The 24,350-nt window shown below is 45.0% G+C and overlaps 1 protein-coding gene across 3 annotated transcripts in view; it reads left to right on the plus strand.

Annotated features, from left to right (window-relative positions):
- Positions 1 to 14,030, plus strand: part of LOC115113475 (anion exchange protein 3-like) — a 136,025-nt gene extending 121,995 nt beyond the window's left edge. For all 3 annotated transcript variants that reach the window (XM_065015908.1, XM_029641200.2, XM_029641179.2), the window contains one exon: positions 11,052 to 14,030. In XM_065015908.1, coding sequence (XP_064871980.1) covers positions 11,052 to 11,132 — 81 coding nt within the window. In that variant the 3' untranslated portion in view covers positions 11,133 to 14,030. The remainder of the gene's footprint in view (positions 1 to 11,051) is intronic.
- The last annotated feature ends 10,320 nt before the right edge of the window (positions 14,031 to 24,350 follow it).

Consider the following 24,350-nt stretch of genomic DNA (forward strand, 5'->3'; position numbering starts at 1 on the left):
CCTGAGATGGCGTAGTTACACATGGTCTGCGGTTGGTCTCAGACGATCCCCAGGTGAAGAAGCCAGATGTACTGAGATGGCGTAGTTACACATGGTCTGCGGTTGGTCTCAGACGATCCCCAGGTGAAGAAGCCAGATGTCCTGAGATGGCGTAGTTACACATGGTCTGCGGTTGGTCTCAGACGATCCCCAGGTGAAGAAGCCAGATGTCCTGAGATGGCGTAGTTACACATGGTCTGCGGTTGGTCTCAGACGATCCCCAGGTGAAGAAGCCAGATGTCCTGAGATGGCGTAGTTACACATGGTCTGCGGTTGGTCTCAGAGGATCCCCAGGTGAAGAAGCCAGATGTCCTGAGATGGCGTAGTTACACATGGTCTGCGGTTGGTCTCAGACGATCCCCAGGTGAAGAAGCCAGATGTCCTGAGATGGCGTAGTTACACATGGTCTGCGGTTGGTCTCAGAGGATCCCCAGGTGAAGAAGCCAGATGTCCTGAGATGGCGTAGTTACACATGGTCTGCGGTTGGTCTCAGACGATCCCCAGGTGAAGAAGCCAGATGTCCTGAGATGGCGTAGTTACACATGGTCTGCGGTTGGTCTCAGACGATCCCCAGGTGAAGAAGCCAGATGTCCTGAGATGGCGTAGTTACACATGGTCTGCGGTTGGTCTCAGACGATCCCCAGGTGAAGAAGCCAGATGTCCTGAGATGGCGTAGTTACACATGGTCTGCGGTTGTGAGGCCGGTTGGACGTCCTGCCAAATTCTCTAAAATGTCGTTGGAGGTTGCTTATTGTAGAGAAATTAATATTCAATTCTCTGGCAACTGCTCTGGTGGACATGCCTGTAGTCAGCATGCCAATTGTACGCTCCCTCAAAACTGGAGTGGCCACTCTAAAACAGCACATTTTAGAGTGGCCTTTTATTGTCCCTAGCACAAGCACAAATTTGTGCACATTTGAGAGAAATAAGCTTTTTGTGCGTATGGACGATTTCTGTGATCTTTTATTTCAGCTCATGACATATGGGACCAACACTTTACATGTTGGGTTTATATTTTTATTCAGTATATATGGGGGAAACAACCATCCCAGCTCTGCAGATATTGCTGCGAAGAGACACAATCATTAGATCCCTTATTTTTGGTACTGCCCATATGTAGCTTGTTTTTGGTCGCAGGTTCTGGAATGGCAGAAAAATTGCAACATTTAGTTGGCGCTAACTCTGCAAATAACGCTGCTGGATGATTTGATCAATAACAGTCAATAATATATTTATTTTTATTTCACCTTTATTTAACCAGGTAGGCTAGTTGAGAACAAGTTCTCATTTGCAACTGCGACCTGGCCAAGATAAAGCATAGCAGTGTGAACAGACAACACAGAGTTACACATGGAGTAAACAATTAACAAGTCAATAACACAGTAGAAAAAAGGGGCAGTCTATATACAATGTGTGCAAAAGGCATGAGGAGGTAGGCGAATAATTACAATTTTGCAGATTAACACTGGAGTGATAAATGATCAGATGGTCATGTACAGGTAGAGATATTGGTGTGCAAAAGAGCAGAAAGGTAAATAAATAAAAAACAGTATAAAAACAGTATGGGAATGAGGTAGGTGAAAATGGGTGGGCTATTTACCAATAGACTATGTACAGCTGCAGCGATCGGTTAGCTGCTCGGATAGCTGATGTTTGAAGTTGGTGAGGGAGATAAAAGTCTCCAACTTCAGCGATTTTTGCAGTTCGTTCCAGTCACAGGCAGCAGAGTACTGGAACGAAAGGCGGCCAAATGAGTGTGCAGGCAGCGATCGGTTGAAAAGCATGCATTTGGTTTTACTCGCGTTTAAGAGCAGTTGGAGGCCACGGAAGGAGTGCTGTATGGCATTGAAGCTCGTTTGGAGGTTAGATAGCACAGTGTCCAATGACGGCCCGAAAGTATATAGAATGGTGTCGTCTGCGTAGAGGGGGATCAGGGAATCGCCCGCAGTAAGAGCAACATCATTGATATATACAGAGAAAAGAGTCGGCCCGAGAATTGAACCCTGTGGCACCCTCATAGAGACTGCCAGAGGACCGGACAGCATGCCCTCCGATTTGACACACTGAACTCTGTCTGCAAAGTAATTGGTGAACCAGTCAAGGCAGTCATCCGAAAAACCGAGGCTACTGAGTCTGCCGATAAGAATATGGTGATTGACAGAGTCGAAAGCCTTGGCAAGGTCGATGAAGACGGCTGCACAGTACTGTCTTTTATCGATGGCGGTTATGATATCGTTTAGTACCTTGAGTGTGGCTGAGGTGCACCCGTGACCGGCTCGGAAACCAGATTGCACAGCGGAGAAGGTACGGTGGGATTCGAGATGGTCAGTGACCTGTTTGTTGACTTGGCTTTCGAAGACCTTAGATAGGCAGGGCAGGATGGATATAGGTCTATAACAGTTTGGGTCCAGGGTGTCTCCCTTTGAAGAGGGGGATGACTGCGGCAGCTTTCAATCCTTGGGGATCTCAGACGATATGAAAGAGAGGTTGAACAGGCTGGTAATAGGGGTTGCGACAATGGCGGCCGATAGTTTCAGAAATAGAGGGTCCAGATTGTCAAGCCCAGCTGATTTGTACTGGTCCAGGTTTTGCAGCTCTTTCAGAACATCTGCTATCTGGATTTGGGTAAAGGAGAACCTGGAGAGGCTTGGGCGAGGAGCTGCGGGGGCGGAGCTGTTGGCCGAGGTTGAGTAGCCAGGCGGAAGGCATGGCCAGCCGTTGAGAAATGCTTATTGAAGTTTTCGATAATCATGGATTTATCGGTGGAGACCGTGTTACCTAGCCTCAGTGCAGTGGGCAGCTGGGAGGAGGTGCTCTTGTTCTCCATGGACTTCACAGTGTCCCAGAACTTTTTGGAGTTGGAGCTACAGGATGCAAACTTCTGCCTGAAGAAGCTGGCCTTAGCTTTCCTGACTGACTGCGTGTATTGGTTCCTGACTTCCTGAACAGTTGCATATCACGGGACTATTCAATGCTATTGCAGTCCGCCACAGGATGTTTTTGTGCTGGTCGAGGGCAGTCAGGTCTGGAGTGAACCAAGGGCTGTATCTGTTCTTGGTTCTGCATTTTTTGAACGGAGCATGCTTATCTAAAATGGTGAGGAAGTTACTTTTAAAGAATGACCAGGCATCCTCAACTGACGGGATGAGGTCAATGTCCTTCCAGGATACCCGGGCCAGGTCGATTAGAAAGGCCTGCTCACAGAAGTGTTTTAGGGAGCGTTTGACAGTGATGAGGGGTGGTCGTTTGACTGCGGCTCCGTGGCGGATACAGGCAATGAGGCAGTGATCGCTGAGATCCTGGTTGAAGACAGCGGTGGTGTATTTGGAGGGCCAGTTGGTCAGGATGACGTCTATGAGGGTGCCCTTGTTTACAGAGTTAGGGTTGTACCTGGTGGGTTCCTTGATGATTTGAGTGAGATTGAGGGCATCTTCTTTCCAAGATGGCATAGCAGTTCAGACGCTCTTTTTGTCCTCGAATTTTATTTTTATTTTCCATCATCTTCATTACACTCTCCTGCAGATATGTATAAATACGACTCAAATCTGCAATCCTCCAAAGAAGCTGCCAGATTAGCTTCTTTTACTGGTGTTAAGCTAACCACGTTTGTGGTCATTAGCTTTAGGTCAGGGCCGAACGGAACAGACCGCATTTTTTTCTCTCCATGTCCCTGGCAACTGCTCTCTGACATTCTGGATCTCACAGCTGCTGGTGCTATGGGATCCAAAACATCAATTCACAAATTGAGTGTCCAGGGCACCCGCTGGGAGCCCTCAACTGGAGCCGACGTGTGGCTCCTCCGACGGCGCCCATGAGAGTTAGCTGTCTTTCTGACAGAGTAGGGCCATAACTATATCTATTGTTTTTATTTTTTTTGTTGTTGTGTGATTTGGACTAATTTCTACAACACGGAACTTAATCTACTGACGGAACGCAAGAGGTGGCTAACAACAGACCTCCATCCTATGCTAGCTTGCTACCGATGTCCTGGCTAGCTGTCTTCGGTGACCCCCAAACCAACCTCTCCACTGACCCTTTTGAGACTAAGGATGCCTCTCCCTATGAACATTGCTGTTCTGGTTAGTGTTTATTGGCTTATTTCACTGCAGAGCCTCTAGTCCTGCTGCAATGTCTCCTGGTTTCAATGTTTCTAGAGACAATGGTTTACCTCCACTGTACTCAGTCTGTACATTATACCTTGATGCTATTTTATCGGAAACAGTTCCAGACGTAGACGACCAATCTTATTGCTTTTAGCGGTTCCTCTGGCGATGTAGAGGTGAATCCAGGCCCTGCAGTGCCTAGCCCACTCCTTAGGCTCTCTTTTGATGACTTCTGTTGGAAACATTAGAAGCCTCCTCCCTAAGTTTGTTCTTTTCACTGCTTTAGCACTTGCCAACCTGGATGCCCAGCTGTCTGAATCCTGAGGAAGACCACCAAAAATTCAGAAATTTTAATTCCAAACTACAACATTTTCAGACAAGATAGAACTGCTTGTTGCACTATCCAGGTCTGTACCCAAACAATTTGAACTTCTACTTTTAAAAATCCACCTCTAAAAACAAGTCTCTCACCGTCCGCCTGCTATAGACCACCTCTGCCCCAGCTGTGCTCTGGACACCATATGTGAACTGATTGCCCCCATCTATCTTCAGAGCTCGTCTGCTGGCTTGCTAAACTGGAACATGCTTAGCCATCCTACAATCTAAACTTGATGCCCTCAATCTCACACAAATTATCAATGAACCTACCAGGTACCCCCCAAAGCCTTAAACACGGGCACCCTGTTAGATATCATCCTAACCAACTTCCTCTAAATACACCTCTGCTGTCTTCAACCAAGATCTCAGCGATCACAGCCTGCATCCGTAAATTTCACTGTAAAACGCCCTGAAACACTTCAGCGAGTTTCTAATCGACCTGGGGGTGTCCTGGAAGGATATTGATCTCATCCCGTCAGTAGAGGATGCCTGGCCTTCCCTAACAATCTTAAATAAACATGCCCCATTCAAGAAAATTAGAACCAGGAACAGATATAGCCCTTGGTTCTCCCCAGACCTGACTGCCCTTAACCAACACAAAAACATCCTATGGCGTTCAGCATTAGCATCAACAGCCCCCGTGATATGCAGCTGTTCAGGGAAGCTAGAAACCGTTATACACAGGCAGTTAGAAAAGCCAAGGCTAGCTTTTTCAAGCAGAAATTTGCTTCCTGCAACACTAACTCTAAAAAGTTCTGGGACACTGTAAAGTCCATGGAGAATAAGAACACCTCCTCCCAGCTGCCCACTGCACTGAAGATAGGAAACACTGTCACCACTGATAAATCCACCATAATTGAGAATTTCAATAAGCATTTTTCACGGCTGGCCATGCTTTCCACCTGGCAACTCCTACCCCGGTCAACAGCACTGCACCCCCAACAGCAACTCGCCCAAGCCTTCCCCATTTCTCCTTCTCCCAAATCCATTCAGCTGAAGTTCTGAAAGAGCTGAAAATCTGGACCCCTACAAATCAGCCGGGCTAGACAATCTGGACCCTTTCTTTCTAAAATTATCTGCCGAAATTGTTGCCACCCCTATTACTAGCCTGTTCAACCTCTCTTTCTTGTCATCTGAGATTCCCAAAGATTGAAAGGCTGCATAACCCAAACTGCTACAGACCTATATCTATCCTACCATGCCTTTCTAAGGTCTTCGAAAGCCAAGTCAACAAACAGATTACAGAATCTCACCATACCTTCTCTGCTATGCAATCTGGTTTCAGAGCTGGTCATGGGTGCACCTCAGCCACGCTCAAGGTCCTAAACGATATCTTAACCGCCATCGATAAGAAACATTACTGTGCAGCCGTATTCATTGATCTGGCCAAGGCTGACTCTGTCAACCACCACATCCTTATCGGCAGACTCGACAGCCTTGGTTTCTCAAATGATTGCCTCGCCTGGTTCACCAACTACTTCTCTGATAGAGTTCAGTGTGTCAAATCGGAGGGTCTGCTGTCCGGACCTCTGGCAGTCTCTATGGGGGTGCCACAGGGTTCAATTCTGGACCGACTCTCTTCTCTGTATACATCAATGATGTTGGCTGGTGAGTCTCTGATCCACCTCTACGCAGACGACACCATCCTGTATACTTCCGGCCCTTCTTTGGACACTGTGTTAACAACCCTCCAGGCAAGCTTCAATGCCATACAACTCTCCTTCCGTGGCCTCCAATTGCTCTTAAATACAAGTAAAACTAAATGCATGCTTTCAACCGATCGGGACCTACCCGCCTGTCCAACATCACTACTGGACGGCTCTGACTTAGAATACGTGGACAACTACAAATACTTAGGTGTCTGGTTAGACTGTAAACTCTCCTTCCAGACCCATATCAAACATCTCCAATCCAAAGTTAAATCTAGAATTGGCTTCCTATTTCGCAACAAAGCATCCTTCACTCATGCTGCCAAACATACCCTTGTAAAATTGACCATCCTACCAATCCTCGACTTTGGCGATGTCATTTACAAAATAGCCTCCAATACCCTACTCACACAAATTGATGCAGTCTATCACAGTGCTATCCGTTTTGTCACCAAAGCCCCATATACTACCCACCATTGCGACCTGTACGCCCGTTGGCTGGCCCCTCGCTTCATGAAACCCACTGGCTCCATGTCATCTACAAGACCCTGCTAGGTAAAGTCCCCCCTTATCTCAGCTCGGCATTCCCACCTGTGCAGCTCCAGCAGGTATATCAGTCACCCCCAAACCAATTCTTTCTTTGCAGTTCTCTGCTGCCAATGACTGGAACGAACTACAAAAATCTCTTAAATTGGAAACACTTATCTCCCTCACTAGCTTTAAACACCAACTGTCAGAGCATCTTACAGATTACTGCACCTGTACATAGCCCACCTATAATTTAGCCCAAACAACTACCTCTTTCCTAACTGTATTTAATTTATTTATTTATTTTGCTCCTTTGCACCCCATTATTTTTATTTCTACTTTGCAATTCTTCCATTGCAATACTACCATTCCAGTGTTTTACTGGTATTTACTTTGCCACCATGGCCTTTTTTGCCTTTACCTCCTTCTCACCTAATTTGCCATTGTATATAGACTTGTTTTTTTTTTTTTTTTTTTTTTTACTGTATTATTGACTGTATGATTTGCTTTATCTTGGCCAGGTCGACTTGTAAATGAGAACTGTTCTCAACTTGCTTACCTGGTTAAATAAAGGTGAAATAAAAATAAATAAATAAAAAATCTAGCTTAGATTGTAGGACTGCCGGGTGTTACATATCCCAGTTTAGGTCACCTAACAGAACAAACTCTGAAGCTATCAATTCACAAATTGTCCAGGGCACAGCTGGGAGCTGAGGGTGGTCGGTAGCAGGGAGGAGACTTATTTCTGGAGAGAGTAATTTTCAAAATTAGTAGTTCGAACTGTTTGGGTATGGACCTAGAAAGTATGACATTACTTTGCAGGCTATCTCTGCAGTAGACTGCAACTCCGCCCCTTTGGCAGTTCTATCTTGACGGAAGATGTTATGGTTGGGTATGGAAATCTCTGGGTGGCCTTCCTGAGCCAGGATTCAGACACGGCAAGGACATCAGGGTTAGCAGAGTGTGCTAAAGCAGTGAGTAAAACAAACTTAGGGAGGAGGCTTCTGATGTTGACATGCATAAAACCAAGGCTTTTTCGATCACAGAAGTCAACAAATGAGGGTACCTGGGGACATGCAGGGCCTGGGTTTACCTCCACATCACCCGCGGAACAGAGAAGGAGTAGTATGAGGGTGCGGCTAAAGGCTATCAAAACTGGTCGCCTAGAGCGTTGGGGGCAGAGGATAAGAGGAGCAGGTTTCTGGGCATGGTAGAATATATTCAGGGCATAATGCGCAGACAGGGGTATGGTGGGGTGCGGGTACAGCGGAGGTAAGCCCAGGCACTGGGTGATGATGAGAGAGGTTGTATCTCTGGACATGCTGGTTGTAATGGGTGAGGTCACCGCATGTGTGGGAGGTGGGACAAAGGAGGTAACAGGGGTATGAAGAGTGGATCTAGGGGCTCCATTGTGAACTAAAACAATGATAACTCACCTGAACAACAGTATACAAGGCATATTGACATTTGAGAGAGACATACAGCGAGGCATACAGTAATCACATGTGTTGAATTGGGAAAGCTAGCTAAAAACAGTAGGCGAGGCTAATCAGCTAGCACAACAAACAGCAGGTAAAATGGCGTTGACTAGGCAACGGGGCCGACAGATAAAACAAACAAGCCGAATGGAGTACCGTGATTAATGGACAGTCCAGCGTGCGTCAGCTATGTAGCCAAGAGATCAGTGTCCAGGGGGCAGCGGTGGATGGGCAGGGAAGCTGGACTGGCGAGTGTTATCCAGGTTTTTTTTTTAAACTAACAATGACTAAATAGCTTGTAGCTAGTTAGCTGGTTAGCGTCTGGAGGTTATTGAGTGTGTCATAAAAAATAAAATAAATAAAAATTAAAAGTAATAGCGATTCCATATCACATTGGGTGAGGCAGGTTTCCAGAAGTTATAAACAAATTAAAAATCAAAAAGAGATAGAAAGTAAATGGGTCTAGAGAGTGTTTGGGACGCGGTGATTCAGACGGTTAGCAGGCCTGTGCTAACAAGCTAACAGATCGTAGGCCCGGGCTAGACAAGGTAGCAGTTAGCGGACCGGAGCTAGACAAGCTAGCCGTTAGCAGGCCGAATTAGCAAGCAGGGAGATAGCGAGGGCTAGAGAGTTAACCTTTGGGGGACGTCGCGATGGGGTGAGTCTGTTTATTCCTCTTCATGTGGTGACATCGACAGACCAGTCGTGGGCCCGGGTAATTGTAGCCCAGGAGTATGCTACAGGTGCTCTAGTACGCTAGGTGAGCTGGAGACACAGCGATTCAGAAAGCTCGCGGGCCTTGGCCAGCAGATGGAAGGTCTTTGGTGATGTCGCAACGGAAAAGCCTGTTGAAACCACCTCGGACGATTATGTCGGCGGACCAGTCGTGATGGATTGGCGGGGCTCCGTGTCGGCAGTAAAGGGTCCAGGCCAATTGGCAAAAGAGGTATTGTAGCCCAACGATTTGCTGTTGGACCTCTTCGGCTAGTCGGGAGATGGGCTTAGCTCGAGGCTAGCTCAAGGCTAACTGGTGCTTGCTTTGGGACAGAGACGTTAGCCAGGAGTAGCCACTCGGATTGCAGCTAGCTAGTTGCGATGATCCGGTGTAAAGGTTTAGAGCTTGCGGTAGGAATCCGGAGATGTGGTAGAGAAAAAGCAGTCTGATATGCTCTGGGTTGATGTCGCGCTGGTGTCCTAGTTAACTTTGAAGACCGCTAGCAGTGGCTAACTGAGTACTAGCTAGTAGCTAGTTAGCTGGCTAGCTTCTGATGGGGGTTCCGGTTCTAAAGTATAGAAAAAGCAGATCCGTACCACATTGGGTGATGCAGGTTGCAGGAGAGTATATTCAGCCTGTAGTTGGAAAGTGAGATTAAAATATGTACGAAATATATACAGAAAAAAACGAGGAAAACTATATTTACACCAGACAGGACGGGACAAGACAAAACACACGTCCGACTGCTACGCCATCTTGGATCGAGAATATATAATAATACTCTGAGGAAAAAATGTAGAAACTATGAGAATTTAAAGGTTCAGAACTTTTGTGAAACTTCACAGCACATTACATTGGAAAAATGATGGTGTCTTGAAATCAAAACTGGATGTTCTTCAGAGATAGATGGGAGGGGTTGAGGGTAGCTGAAGGCTGGGACTGGATGGTGTTCAGAGATAGATGTGAGGGGTTGAGGGTAGCTGAAGGCTGGGACTGGAAGGTCTTCAGAGATAGATGGGAGGGGTTGAGGGTAGCTGAAGGCTGGGACTGGATGGTGTTCAGAGATAGATGTGAGGGGTTGAGGGTAGCTGAATGCTGGGACTGGAAGGTCTTCAGAGATAGATGGGAGGGGTTGAGGGTAGCTGAAGGCTGGGACTGGATGGTGTTCAGAGATAGATGTGAGGGGTTGAGGGTAGCTGAAGGCTGGGACTGGAAGGTCTTCAGAGATAGATGTGAGGGGTTGAGGGTAGCTGAAGGCTGGGACTGGAAGGTCTTCAGAGATAGATGTGAGGGGTTGAGTGTAGCTGAAGGCTGGGACTGGAAGGTCTTCAGAGATATATGTCAGGGGTTGAGGGTAGCTGAAGGCTGGGACTGGATGGTCTTCATAGATAGATGGGAGGGGTTGAGTGTAGCTGAAGGCTGGGACTGGAAGGTCTTCATAGATAGATGGGAGGGGTTGAGGGTAACTGAAGGAGGGACTAAAAACAAACAAATGATAACGAATGTAAAATATACTGTCCATAAAATGTATATTGTGTAGCATGTATAAAATGGAAGTAGAAGCCTAAATATTGTTGTCCATTAGTTAGCTCCAATTAGGGAGGGGTGGTAGGTTTAGGGTAAAATAATAAAGAGGGAAAGTTATTTATATATATATATATATATACACAGCAAGAAAAATATGGGTGTATTGGAAATGATGCAGACAATTACATTGATGGAAGCTACAGTCTATCTGCAATATTAAAGCAGATCTACCCCCTTCATTTAAAAAATAAAACTATAAAAAAGGTTGTAGCATGGATACCATCTATTCTCAGTGAATTTGTGTTTGTTTGTGAAAGATACACAACTACACTACACACTTACTATATTACTGTAGTATTTCATTTGACTATTCAAACATAATCTGTTTTTTTTCCAGTTAAAATATTTCTGTCCTTGAAATCAAGACTCCAAACCTCATGATCTAAATGACAACAATTTGAGAATGGACTTTGTCAAAACTCAGAGGATAATGGTGTGTGTGTGATGTGTGTGGTGTGTTTCACTATATTGGCCCAACGCATCAAGACACTAATCTAATTCATTCAGATGTTGATGACATCCCAACCTCCCTCACCCTCACCCTCTCCCTCACCCTCACCCTCTCCCTCTACAGCTCGACGGGGAAGACGAGTCATCCCCCAACTTTGACGAGGATGGTCGGGACGAGTATAACGAGATTCACATGCTTGTGTAGACACGTGACACGGGGAGGCCCAATAGGCTCTCTCTGTCTTCCAACACGAACCAATTACGAGCAAGCTTCTTTGGAAGGCAAACCTTATAATGTCTGGGTAGCTGTGTTTTTCACAGATGTGCTGAGGGTAGAATATTTGTCCAACATAGAAACATTATGTATACATATATATATTATATGTGTATATTACTGTGTGTACGTATATATTCAAATCTTGCTCCTCTTTGATCTAAGAATGCTGTAAAGGAATAACCCCACTGTTATGATTTATTTCTGTGTGTCCTGCTCCAACTATAGATGTTTTCTCCCAGAAGGTCTGTATCAATTCTACTGCCCTACTGTGACAGTGTGGGTGAGGAATCCTAAAGTATGTGACATGGACAATGCACCATGTCAACACAGACCAGTCATTTAAAAACCCTCCTCCCTACACCAACTCTGGACATGGGTTCCTCCCCATTTCCTTTAACGGTCAAGCTCACTACAGATTCCAGGCGTACGTGTAATGTCGACAACCCCAAGGATTCCAGTAGGTTGGTTTCTTCGCCCATATTTTTGGGGCACCGGTGGGATGAACACTGGTTGTACGACAGCCTCACAGGTTTCACCAGGAGCCAATACTCCACTGCCTGCTCAGCGTAACTGCCTTCCCCCTCTTCTTCATACTGTAGGCCTTATCAGTGCAGTTTGACGTCGTCACTAACCAAACAGTATGACGTTCCCTTTTATTTGTTTTTAGTTGTTTGCTACTCACAGGACACGTTCATCTTTGACCTTTGCGATTCACCTGCACTGCCACACCAGTTCCCTGGTCCAAGAACAGAAGAAGAATCATTGGATGAGACCTCTCAATGCATTTCCTCTGAAACGAAGATGCACTGAGGACTGCGTGTGTTTGGAGCAGTTTTTCTTTATGTGGTATATTCTGCATTACATGCCAGTCCAATGATGTCACTGTGGATGTATATGTGAACACATTGTGATCTGCTGACCTTGAATACGTTTAAATTGTTTATTTAGTATTTGTGACCATACGAATGAAATGTTATCCTACCTATTTATTACGATTTTGTTTTAGTTGCCAAAATTCTATGAAGCCATATTGACATATGGGATGCTTTCTAAATGTCTGTTTGTTCAATGAGTAACTTTATTTGAAACCTTTGTCACAGTCACTGGAATTATGCCACAGTTATCAAAATCACTGTGTAGCACCACTGTCATTGTGTACTTCCATGTTCTGAGGGCAACTGTTGGATGTGAATGGTACTGAAGCTTCATATGAACCCTTGAACTGCAAACAGATCATTGACCAATAGTTTGTTGTTCCTGTTGTGAACACAAATCAGTCGTGACATTTTGAAATGTTTTTCAAGTTATACACAGTTGGTTCAGAAGGGATTCTATACAACTTAGCATTAGTTTAACATGTAAAGTCACTGGAATGGACTCTTTGACACAATGTTCAGAGTTTATACCCCACACAGGATGTCTGTGTATTTAAAATGTAAGTTTTCATGAGCTGTGTTGCAGAACCATTTTTGACTGGTTGTATTAACGCTAGATGCTAGGATTGGAGAGTTATTGAATGCAACCTACTTAGCCCCACACCATGTGAGACTTATTGAATGTATAGGCCTACCCAATGGGCACACACTGGTTGCGACAACATTGTTTGACGTTGAACCAACGTGGAATAGACATTGTATTGCGTTCAGGGGACAGAAGAAAGACCGACACTAAAAAATCATCCTCAGGCGTCGGGGGAAAAAATGAAGAATTGGAATTGTGGTTATTATTCAAGAGGATATAAGGGTTGTTCTGTCAGTATTCTCTGAGTGTTGGAACAGGGACAAGAAAATCAAATGGGTATGGGGCTGGGAAAAAGGCCTGGCATGTTAGACGTTGGGAATCCACAATGTTTCGTCACCTGATACCTCCATGCTAGCACAGACCAGACCGCCCACCCAAAATCTAGGAATATAGCCTTGTCACTTTTGAACAGACATTACCTAGACCTCTCGCTTCATTGAAAGTCTCTGGGCCCGTTTTTCCCTCATTTGATTGGATGTCCAGGACAAGAAATGTTTTTGTTGTCTGTACATTATGCACACTTGTGAAGGCTATTAATAAGTAGACAATCAGAAATGTACTCCCGTATATCTTTATGCATCTACTGTCATAAGGAATATGATAGAACCGCTAACCCTGTGGCGACATCCTATTGTATAATGAGCTCGTATTTCCCCAGTCCTTTTTTGTACTGCATATTCATTTGAATTAATGAGTCATTCCCAACTTGTTTGCGCCATGTAATAAATACGATGTTATAAAGGTGAAGCTCCCCTTTAAATAGTTATTATTCTCTTCAGAATTCTCTAAGTGTCAGGTCAGTGATTATTTAAAGGGGAATTGTACTTTAATTGAGGGTCTTGAGGCATTGAAAAGATGTCCTGCAGGCCACTTGTAATGAAGCCCTTATGACGTACTATTTATGCCTCAATACAGGACAATGACTTTAGTTTCCTGTAGAATTTTGAATGGTTTATACATGCTATACTTGCGTGTTAAAATCAGCTTGAAGTCATGTCACACACAGATATAGTGACACACACATAAACATATTGCCACACACAAACAGAGATATAACTCTTTCTGCTCTGAAAACGATACCTGACTATAATGACGAAGTGTGGTTTGTCGGTCTGAGAATTTTTTTATGTGAGTATATTTTATGGTAAATTATTCATTACTTTAGCATTAGCAATACCGAATTATACTTATGTTATGTGGATACTTGAATAGCAATTCAACCTGCTGTTATTGTAAAGGCGTTTTCAAACTACTGTAAAACAAATTATTTTTTTGTCTGAAAATAAATATTTATTATGTGTTTCAAATAAATCTATCAACTCTTTATTCAATAGTCATTTAAGTACATAACAATATAATACAACATTATTAGCACCATGGTTTGGTCATTGGTCATCCAAGATGGCGTAGCAGTCAGACTTCTTTGTCCTGTCGTGTCCCTTGTATATATCGTTTGACATCTTTTTCATTGCATATCCTTTCAAATATTTTGCTAAACCTCAACATCTAAATACTCTCCTGTAACCCGCCTCACCCAATGTGGCGTGGATCTGCTTTTTTTTCCTAAAGTATTTATATTTACTTCGGATCCGGAATCCCTCAACTGAAGCTAGCCAGCTAACTACCAGCTATTAGTCAGCAAACCATTGCCAGCGGTCATCAGCTAACCTTCAGCTCGGAAAGCTCTCGTCAGTTCGAACAACGTGACTCTAACCAGAGCATAAGGGACCTGTTATTTTTATCCCTGGATTCCTACCGCAAACTGAACATTTTCATCTGGATCTTCACAACTAGCTAACCGCAATCCCGCAGCAAGCACCAATTAGCTTGAAGCTAGCCTGGCCAGGGCTCCTGTGCTACCACCGAAGTATACTCCTGGGCTACAATATCCGGACCCCTTCTACAGCCGGTACGAGGCATGGAACCCTGCAGATCCCCTACGACCGGAATACCGACATAATCTGCCCGAGGACTCCAACAGGCCCCTGAGGCGCGACGCCCGCTGAAGGCCCATTATGCTAACCAGCTAGGCCTGCTAGCTACCTAGTGCTACTTGGAACCCTACTAATTCCACGACTGGTCTATCGACGTCACTGCACGAAGAGGCAAAAACAGACTTACCCCAATCGCGACGTTCCCCAAAGGCTAACTTGCTTGCCCCTGCTATCTGCCTGCTTGCTAACCCGGTCTGCTAACTGCTAGCTTGCCGAGCCCGGTCTGCTAACTGCTAGCTTGCCTGCCTGGTCTGCTAACTGCTAGCTTGCCTGCCCGGTCTGCTAACTGCTTGCTAACCCGGCCTGCTAACTGCTTGCCTGCCCGGTCTACTAGATGCTAGCTTGTTTAGCCCCGGCCTACTAACTGTTAGCTTGTTAGCCTGCTAACTGTCTGAATCACCGTGTCCCCAGCCAGCCCAACCACTCACTGGACTCATATGTTCACTTGGCTACGCATGCCTCTCTCTAATATCAATATTTACATTTACATTTAAGTCATTTAGCAGACACTCTTATCCAGAGCGACTTACAAATTGGTGCGTTCACCTTAAGACATCCAGTGGAACAGCCACTTTACAATAGTGCATCTAAATCTTTCAAGGGGGGTGAGAAGGATTACTTTATCCTATCCTAGGTATTCCTGAAAGAGGTGGGGTTTCAGGTGTCTCCGGAAGGTGGTGATTGACTCCGCTGTCCTGGCGTCGTGAGGGAGTTTGTTCCACCATTGGGGGGCCAGAGCAGCGAACAGTTTTGACTGGGCTGCGCGGGAACTGTACTTCCTCAGTGGTAGGGAGGCGAGCAGGCCAGAGGTGGATGAACGCAGTGCCCTTGTTTGGGTGTAGGGCCTGATCAGAGCCTGGAGGTACTGAGGTGCCGTTCCCCTCACAGCTCCGTAGGCAAGCACCATGGTCTTGTAGCGGATGCGAGCTTCAACTGGAAGCCAGTGGAGAGAGCGGAGGAGCGGGGTGACGTGAGAGAACTTGGGAAGGTTGAACACCAGACGGGCTGCGGCGTTCTGGATGAGTTGTAGGGGTTTAATGGCACAGGCAGGGAGCCCAGCCAACAGCGAGTTGCAGTAATCCAGACGGGAGATGACAAGTGCCTGGATTAGGACCTGCGCCGCTTCCTGTGTGAGGCAGGGTCGTACTCTGCGGATGTTGTAGAGCATGAACCTACAAGAACGGGCCACCGCCTTGATGTTAGTTGAGAATGACAGGGTGTTGTCCAGGATCACGCCAAGGTTCTTAGCGCTCTGGGAGGAGGACACAATGGAGTTGTCAACCGTGATGGCGAGATCATGGAACGGGCAGTCCTTCCCGGGAGGAAGAGCAGCTCCGTCTTGCCGAGGTTCAGCTTGAGGTGGTGATCCGTCATCCACACTGATATGTCTGCCAGACATGCAGAGATGCGATTCGCCACCTGGTCATCTGAAGGGGGAAAGGAGAAGATTAATTGTGTGTCGTCTGCATAGCAATGATAGGAGAGACCATGTGAGGTTATGACAGAGCCAAGTGACTTGGTGTATAGCGAGAATAGGAGAGGGCCTAGAACAGAGCCCTGGGGGACGCCAGTGGTGAGAGCGCGTGGTGAGGAGACAGATTCTCGCCACGCCACCTGGTAGGAGCGACCTGTCAGGTAGGACGCAATCCAAGCGTGGGCCGCGCCGGAGATGCCCAACTCGGAGAGGGTGGAGAGGAGGATCTGATGGTTCACAGTATCGAAGGCAGCCGATAGGTCTAGAAGGATGAGAGCAGAGGAGAGAGAGTTAGCTTTAGCAGTGCGGAGGGCCTCCGTGATACAGAGAAGAGCAGTCTCAGTTGAATGACTAGTCTTGAAACCTGACTGATTTGGATCAAGAAGGTCATTCTGAGAGAGATAGCGGGAGAGCTGGCCAAGGACGGCACGTTCAAGAGTTTTGGAGAGAAAAGAAAGAAGGGATACTGGTCTGTAGTTGTTGACATCGGAGGGATCGAGTGTAGGTTTTTTCAGAAGGGGTGCAACTCTCGCTCTCTTGAAGACAGAAGGGACGTAGCCTGCGGTCAGGGATGAGTTGATGAGCGAGGTGAGGTAAGGGAGAAGGTCTCCGGAAATGGTCTGGAGAAGAGAGGAGGGAATAGGGTCAAGCGGGCAGGTTGTTGGGCGGCCGGCCGTCACAAGACGCGAGATTTCATCTGGAGAGAGAGGGGAGAAAGAGGTCAGAGCACAGGGTAGGGCAGTGTGAGCAGAACCAGCGGTGTCGTTTGACTTAGCAAACGAGGATCGGATGTCGTCGACCTTCTTTTCAAAATGGTTGACGAAGTCATCTGCAGAGAGGGAGGAGGGGGGGGGAGGGGGAGGAGGATTCAGGAGGGAGGAGAAGGTGGCAAAGGGCTTCCTAGGGTTAGAGGCAGATGCTTGGACTTTAGAGTGGTAGAAAGTGGCTTTAGCAGCAATATGACTTGTCCATTACTGTCCTGGTTAGTGATTACTGTCTTATTTCACTGTAGAGCCTCTAGCCCTGCTCAATATGCCTTAACCAACCATGTTGTTCCAACTCCTACATATGCGATGACATCACATGGTTTAAACATCTCTAGAGACTATATCTCTCTCTTCATTACTCAATGCCTAGGTTTACCTCCAATGTACCCGCACCCTACCGTACCTTTGTCTGTACACTATGCCTTGAATCTATGCTATCGTGCCCAGAAACCTGCTCCTTTTACTCTCTGTTCTGAACGTGCTAGACAGCCAGTTCATATAGTCTTTAGCCGTACCCTTATCCTACTTATCCTCTGTTCCTCTGGTCATGTCAGGTTAATCCAGGTCCTGCAGTGCCTAGCTCCCCTCCCACCCCCCTGGTGCTCTCATTTGTTGACTTCTGTAACCGTAAAAAAACTTGGTTTCATGCATGTTAACATTAGAAGCCTACTTCCTAAGTATGTTTTACTCACTGCTTTAGCACACTCTGCCAACCCAGATATCTTAGCCGTGTCTGAATCCTGGCTTGTGAAAACCACCAAAAACCCTGAAATCTCCATTGCTAACTATAATGCTTTCCGCCAAGATAGAACTGCCAAAGGGGGCGGTGTTGCAATCTACTGCAAAGATAGCCTGCAGAGTTCTATCTTGTCTGAAAATGTTGTACGGCTAAAAGCAATGAGAATTGGTCATCTAGAACGTCTGGAACAGAGAGTAAAAGGAGGTTTCTGGGGGCGATAAAATAGCTTCAGGGTATAATGTACAGACAAAGGTATGGTAGGATGTGAATACAGTGGAGGTAAACCTAGGTATTGAGTGATGATGAGAGAGATACTGTCTCTAGAAACATAATTGAAACCAGGAGATGTCATCGCATGTGTGTGTGGTGGAACTAATAGGTTGCATAAGGTATAGTGAGCAGGACTAGAGGCTCTACAGTGAAATAAGCCAATAAACACTAACCAGAACAGCAATGGACAAGGCATATTGACATTAAGGAGAGGCATGCTTAGTTGAGTGATCAAAAGGGTCCAGTGAGTAGTGAGGTTGGTTGGGGTCACGGCGATTCAGACAGCTAGCTGGGCCATCGGTAGCAAGCTAGCATAGGATGGAGGTCTGTTTTTAGCCATCTCGTGCGTTTCCGTCGGTAGGATTAGTGGGTAGAGGGGATCAATCCAATTCGCACAAAAAAAAGATATAGTTATAGAGGCCCAAGAATTTTTTTTATTTTTATTTGTAATAATGACAATTACAACAATACTGAATGAACACTTATTTTAACTTAATATAATATAATATATAATATATATATATATATATATAATATAATAATATATAATAATATAATATATAATATAATATAATATAATATAATATAATATATATATAATATAATATAATATAATACATCAATAAAATCAATTTAGCCTCAAGTAAATAATGAAACATGTTCAATTTGGTTTAAATAATGCAAAAACAAAGTGTGGGGAAGAAAGTAAAAGTGCAATATGTTCCATGTAAAATATGTGCCATGTAAGAAAGCTAACGTTTCAGTTCCTTTCTCAGAACATGAGAACATATAAAAGCTGGTGGTTCCTTTTTTAACATGAATCTTCAATATTCCCAGGTAAGAAGTTTTAGGTTGTAGTTATTATAGGAATTATAGGACTATTTCTCTCTATACCATTTGTATTTCCTTCATCTTTGACTATTGGATGTTCTTATAGGCACTTCAGTATTGCCAGTGTAACAGTATAGCTTCAGTCCCTCTCCTCGCTCCTCCCTGGGCTCGAACCAGCAACACAATGACAATTAGCGCGCACTAACTAGCTAGCCATTTCACTTCGGTTACACCAGCCTAATCTCGGGAGTTGATAGGCTTGAAGTCATAAACAGCGCAATGCTTGATGCACAACAAAGAGCTGCTGGCAAAACGCATGAAAGTGCTGTTTGAATGAATGTTTACACACCTGCTTCTGCCTACCACCGCTCCGTCAGATACTTAGATACTTGTATGCTCAGTCAGATTATATGCAACGCAGGACACGCTAGATAATATCTAGTAATATCATCAACCATGTGTAGTTAACTAGTGATTATGATTGATTGTTTTTTATAAGATAAGTTTAATGCTAGCTAGCAACTTACCTTGGCTTACTGCATTCGCATAACTCCTTTTGGAGTGCAACGAGAGAGAGGCAGGTCGTTATTGCGTTGGACTAGTTAAGGTTGCAAGATTGGATCCCCCGAGCTGACAAGGTGAAAATCTGTCGTTCTGCGCCTGAACATGGCAGTTAACCCACTGTTCCTAGGCCGTCATTGAAAATAAGAATGTGTTCTTAACTGACTTGCATAGTTAAATAAAGGTGTAAAAAAAAAAATCGGCAAATCGGCGCCCAAAAATACAGATTTCCGATTGTTATGAAAACTAGAAATCTGCCCTAATTAATTGGCCATTCCGATTAATCGGTCGACCTCTGCTCCAAATACACCTCTGCTGTTTTCAACCAAGATCTCAGGGATCACTGCCTCATTGCCTGCATCCGTAATGGGTCTGCGACCAAACGACCACCCCTCATCACTGTCAAACGCTCCCTGAAACACTTCTGCGAGCAGGCCTTTCTAATCGACCTGGCCGGGGTATCCTGGAATGACATTGACCTCATCCCGTCAGTAGATGATGCCTGGCTATTTTTTAAAAGTGCCTTCCTCACCATCTTAAATAAGCATGCCCCTCTCAAAAAATGTAGAACTAGGAATAGATATAGTCCTTTGTTCACTCCAGACCTGTCTGCCCTTGACCAGCACAAAAACATCCTGTGGCTTTCTGCATTAGCATCGAATAGCCCCCATGATGTGCAACTTTTCAGGGAAGTTAGGAACAATTATACACAGCCAGTTAGAAAAGCTAAAGCAAGCTTTTTCAAACAGAAATGTGCATCCTGTAGTACTAACTCAAAAAAGTTCTGAGACACTGTAAAGTCCATGGAGAATAAGAGCACCTCCTCCCAGCTGCCCACTGCTCTAAGGCTAGGAAACACTGTCACCTCCGATAAATCCACTATAATTGAGAATTTCAATAAGCATTTCTCTATGGCTGGCCATGCTTTCCACATAGCTACCCCTACCCCGGTCAACTGCCCGGCACCCTCCACAGCAGCCCTCCAAAGCCCCCACCATTTCTCCTTCACCCAAATCCAGATAGCTGATGTTCTGAAAGAGCTGCAAAATCTGGACCCCTACAAATCAGGCAGGCTAGACAATCTGGACCCACTCTTTTCTAAAATTATCTGCCGAAATGGTTGCAACCCCTATTACTAGCCTGTTCAACCTCTTTCGTATCGTCTGAGATTCCCAAAGATTGGAAAGCTGCCGCGGTCATCCCCCTCTTCAAAGGGGTTGACACTCTAGACCCAAACTGCTACAGACCTATATATATTCTACCCTGTCTTTCAAAGGTCTTCGAAAGCCAAGTTAACAAAGATTACTGACCATTTCGAATCCCACCATACCTTCTCCGCTATGCAATATGGTTTCAGAGCTGGTCATGGGTGCACCTCAACCACACTCAAGGTTCTAAACGACATCATAACCGCCATCGATAAGATTACTGTGCAGCTGTATTCATCGACCTGGCCAATGCTTTCGACTCTGTCAATCACAACATTCTTATTGGCAGAGTCTACAGCCTTGGTTTCTCAAATGATTGCCTCGCCTGGTTTACCAACTACTTCTCTGATAGAGTTCAGTGTGTCAAATCGGAGGGCCTGTTGTCCGGGCCTCTTGACAGTCTCTATGGGTGTGCCACAGGGTTCAATTCTCGTGCCGACTCTCTTTTCTTTATACATCAATGATGTTGCTCTTGCTACACCTCTACGCACACGACACCATTCTGTGTACTTCTGGCCCCTCCTTGAACACTGTGTTAACCTGTTGCGACGAGCAATCCCGTATCCGGGATCCTATTTATAGCCTCAAACTCATTACCATAATGCAACGTTAACTATTCATGAAAATCGCAAATGAAATGAAATATATTTGCTCTCAAGCTTAGCCTTTTGTTAACAACACTGTCATCTCAGATTTTCAAAATATGCTTTTGAACCATAGCTAAACAAGCATTTGTGTAAGAGTATTGATAGCCTAGCATAGCATTAAGCCTAGCATTCAGCATGCAACATTTTCACAAAAACAAGAAAAGCATTCAAATAAAATAATTTACCTTTGAAGAACTTCAGATGTTTTCAATCAGGAGACTCTCAGTTAGATAGAAAATGTTCAGTTTTTCCCAAAAGATTATTTGTGTAGGACAAATCGCTCCGTTTTGTTCATCACGTTTGGGTAAGAAAAAACCTGAAAATTAAGTCATTACAACGCAAACTTTTTTCCAAATGAACTCCATAATATCGACAGAAACATGGCAAACGTTGTTTAGAATCAACCCTCAAGGTTTTTTTCACATATTCTCACATATTTGTTTTACTCCATGTGTAACTCTGTGTCGTTGTATCTGTCGAACTGCTTTGCTTTATCTTGGCCAGGTCGCAATTGTAAATGAGAACTTGTTCTCAACTTGCCTACCTGGTTAAATAAAGGTGAAATAAAATAAAAATATCTATTGATGATAAATCATTCGTGGCAGTTGACTTTCTACTCTGAAGAAAATGGAACGCGCATGGAGCTGGAGATTACGCAATAATTTCGACGGAGGACACCGGGCGGACACCTGGTAAATGTAGTCTCTTATGGTCAATCTTCCAATGATATGCCTACAAATATGTCACAATGCTGCAGACACCTTGGGGAAACGACAGAAAGTGCAGACATTGGAACACAGGGCATTCAAAATCTGGACCATTTCCTGTATGAAATTTCATTTTGGTTTCGCCTGTAGCATTAGTTCTGGGGCACTCACAGATAATATCTTTGCAGTTTTGAAAACTTCAGAGCTTTTTCTTTCCAAAGCTGTCAATTACATTCATAGTCGAGCATCTTTTCGTGACAAAATATCTTGTTTAAAACGGGAACGTTTTTTATCCAAAAATTAAAAGAGCGCCCCCTATCTCGAAGAAGTTAACTAACCTCCAGACGAGCTTCAATGCCATTACAACTCTCCTTCCGTGGCCTCCAACTGCTCTAAAACGCAAGTAAAACTAAATGCATGCTATTCAATCAATCACTGCCCGCACCTGCTCGCCCGTCCATCATCACTACTCTGGACGGCTCTGACATAGAATACGTGGACAACTACAAATACCTGGGTGTCTGGTTAGACTGTAAACTCTCCTTCCAGACTCACATTAAGCATCTCCAATCCAAAATTAAATCTAGAATCGGCTTCCTATATTTAAAAAAAATAATATATATATTTTTTTTATTTCACCTTTATTTAACCATGTAGGCTAGTTGAGAACAAGTTCTCATTTGCAATTGCGACCTGGCCAAGATAAAGCATAGCAGTGTGAACAGACAACACAGAGTTACACATGGAGTAAACAATTAACAAGTCAATAACACAGTAGAAAAAAAAATGGGCAGTCTATATACAATGTGTGCAAAAGGCATGAGGAGGTAGGCGAATAATACAATTTTGCAGATTAACACTGGGGTGATAAATGATCAGATGGTCATGTACAGGTAGAGATATTGGTGTGCAAAAGAGCAGAAAAGTAAATAAATAAATAAAAAAAACAGTATAAAAACAGTATGGGAATGAGGTAGGTGAAAATGGGTGGGCTATTTACCAATAGACTATGTACAGCTGCAGAGATCGGTTAGCTGCTCGGATAGCTGATGTTTGAAGTTGGTGAGGGAGATAAAAGTCTCCAACTTCAGCAATTTTTGCAGTTCGTTCCAGTCACAGGCAGCAGAGTACTGGAACGAAAGGCGGCCAAATGAGGTGTTGGCTTTAGGGATGATCAGTGAGATACACCTGCTGGAGCGTGTGCTACGGATGGGTGTTGCCATCGTGACCAGTGAACTGAGATAAGGCGGAGCTTTACCTAGCATGGACTTGTAGATGACCTGGAGCCAGTGGGTCTGGCGACGAATATGTAGCGAGGGCCAGCCGACTAGAGCATACAAGTCGCAGTGGTGGGTGGTATAAGGTGCTTTGGTGACAAAACGGATGGCACTATGATAGACTGCATCCAGTTTGCTGAGTAGAGTGTTGGAAGCCATTTTGTAGATGACATCGCCGAAATCGAGGATCGGTAGGATAGTCAGTTTTACTAGGGTAAGCTTGGCGGCGTGAGTGAAGGAGGCTTTGTTGCGGAATAGAAAGCCGACTCTTGATTTGATTTTCGATTGGAGATGTTTGATGTGAGTCTGGAAGGAGAGTTTGCAGTCTAGCCAGACACCTAGGTACTTATAGATGTCCACATATTCAAGGTCGGAACCATCCAGGGTGGTGATGCTAGTCGGGCATGCGGGTGCAGGCAGCGATCGGTTGAAAAGCATGCATTTGGTTTTACTCGCGTTTAAGAGCAGTTGGAGGCCACGGAAGGAGTGCTGTATGGCATTGAAGCTCGTTTGGAGGTTAGATAGCACAGTGTCCAATGACGGGCCGAAAGTATATAGAATGGTGTCGTCTGCGTAGAGGTGGATCAGGGAATCGCCCGCAGCAAGAGCAACATCATTGATATATACAGAGAAAAGAGTCGGCCCGAGAATTGAACCCTGTGGCACCCCCATAGAGACTGCCAGAGGACCGGACAGCATGCCCTCCGATTTGACACACTGAACTCTGTCTGCAAAGTAATTGGTGAACCAGGCAAGGCAGTCATCCGAGAAACCGAGGCTATTGAGTCTGCCGATAAGAATATGGTGATTGACAGAGTCGAAAGCCTTGGCGAGGTCGATGAAGACGGCTGCACAGTACTGTCTTTTATCGATGGCGGTTATGATATCGTTTAGTACCTTGAGTGTGGCTGAGGTGCACCCGTGACCGGCTCGGAAACCAGATTGCACAGCGGAGAAGGTACGGTGGGATTCGAGAAAACGGATATCGGATATCGCAACAAAGCATTCTTCACTCATGCTGCCAAACATACCCTCGTAAAACTGACCATCCTACCGATCCTCGACTTCGGTGATGTCATCTTTAAAATATCCGACGTCGGTGATGTCATCTATAAAATAGCCTCCAACACTCTACTCAAAAAACTGGATG

This window comes from Oncorhynchus nerka, linkage group LG3 (genome assembly GCF_034236695.1).
Source record: "Oncorhynchus nerka isolate Pitt River linkage group LG3, Oner_Uvic_2.0, whole genome shotgun sequence".
In the NCBI taxonomy this organism is placed as follows: Eukaryota; Metazoa; Chordata; class Actinopteri; order Salmoniformes; family Salmonidae; genus Oncorhynchus; species Oncorhynchus nerka.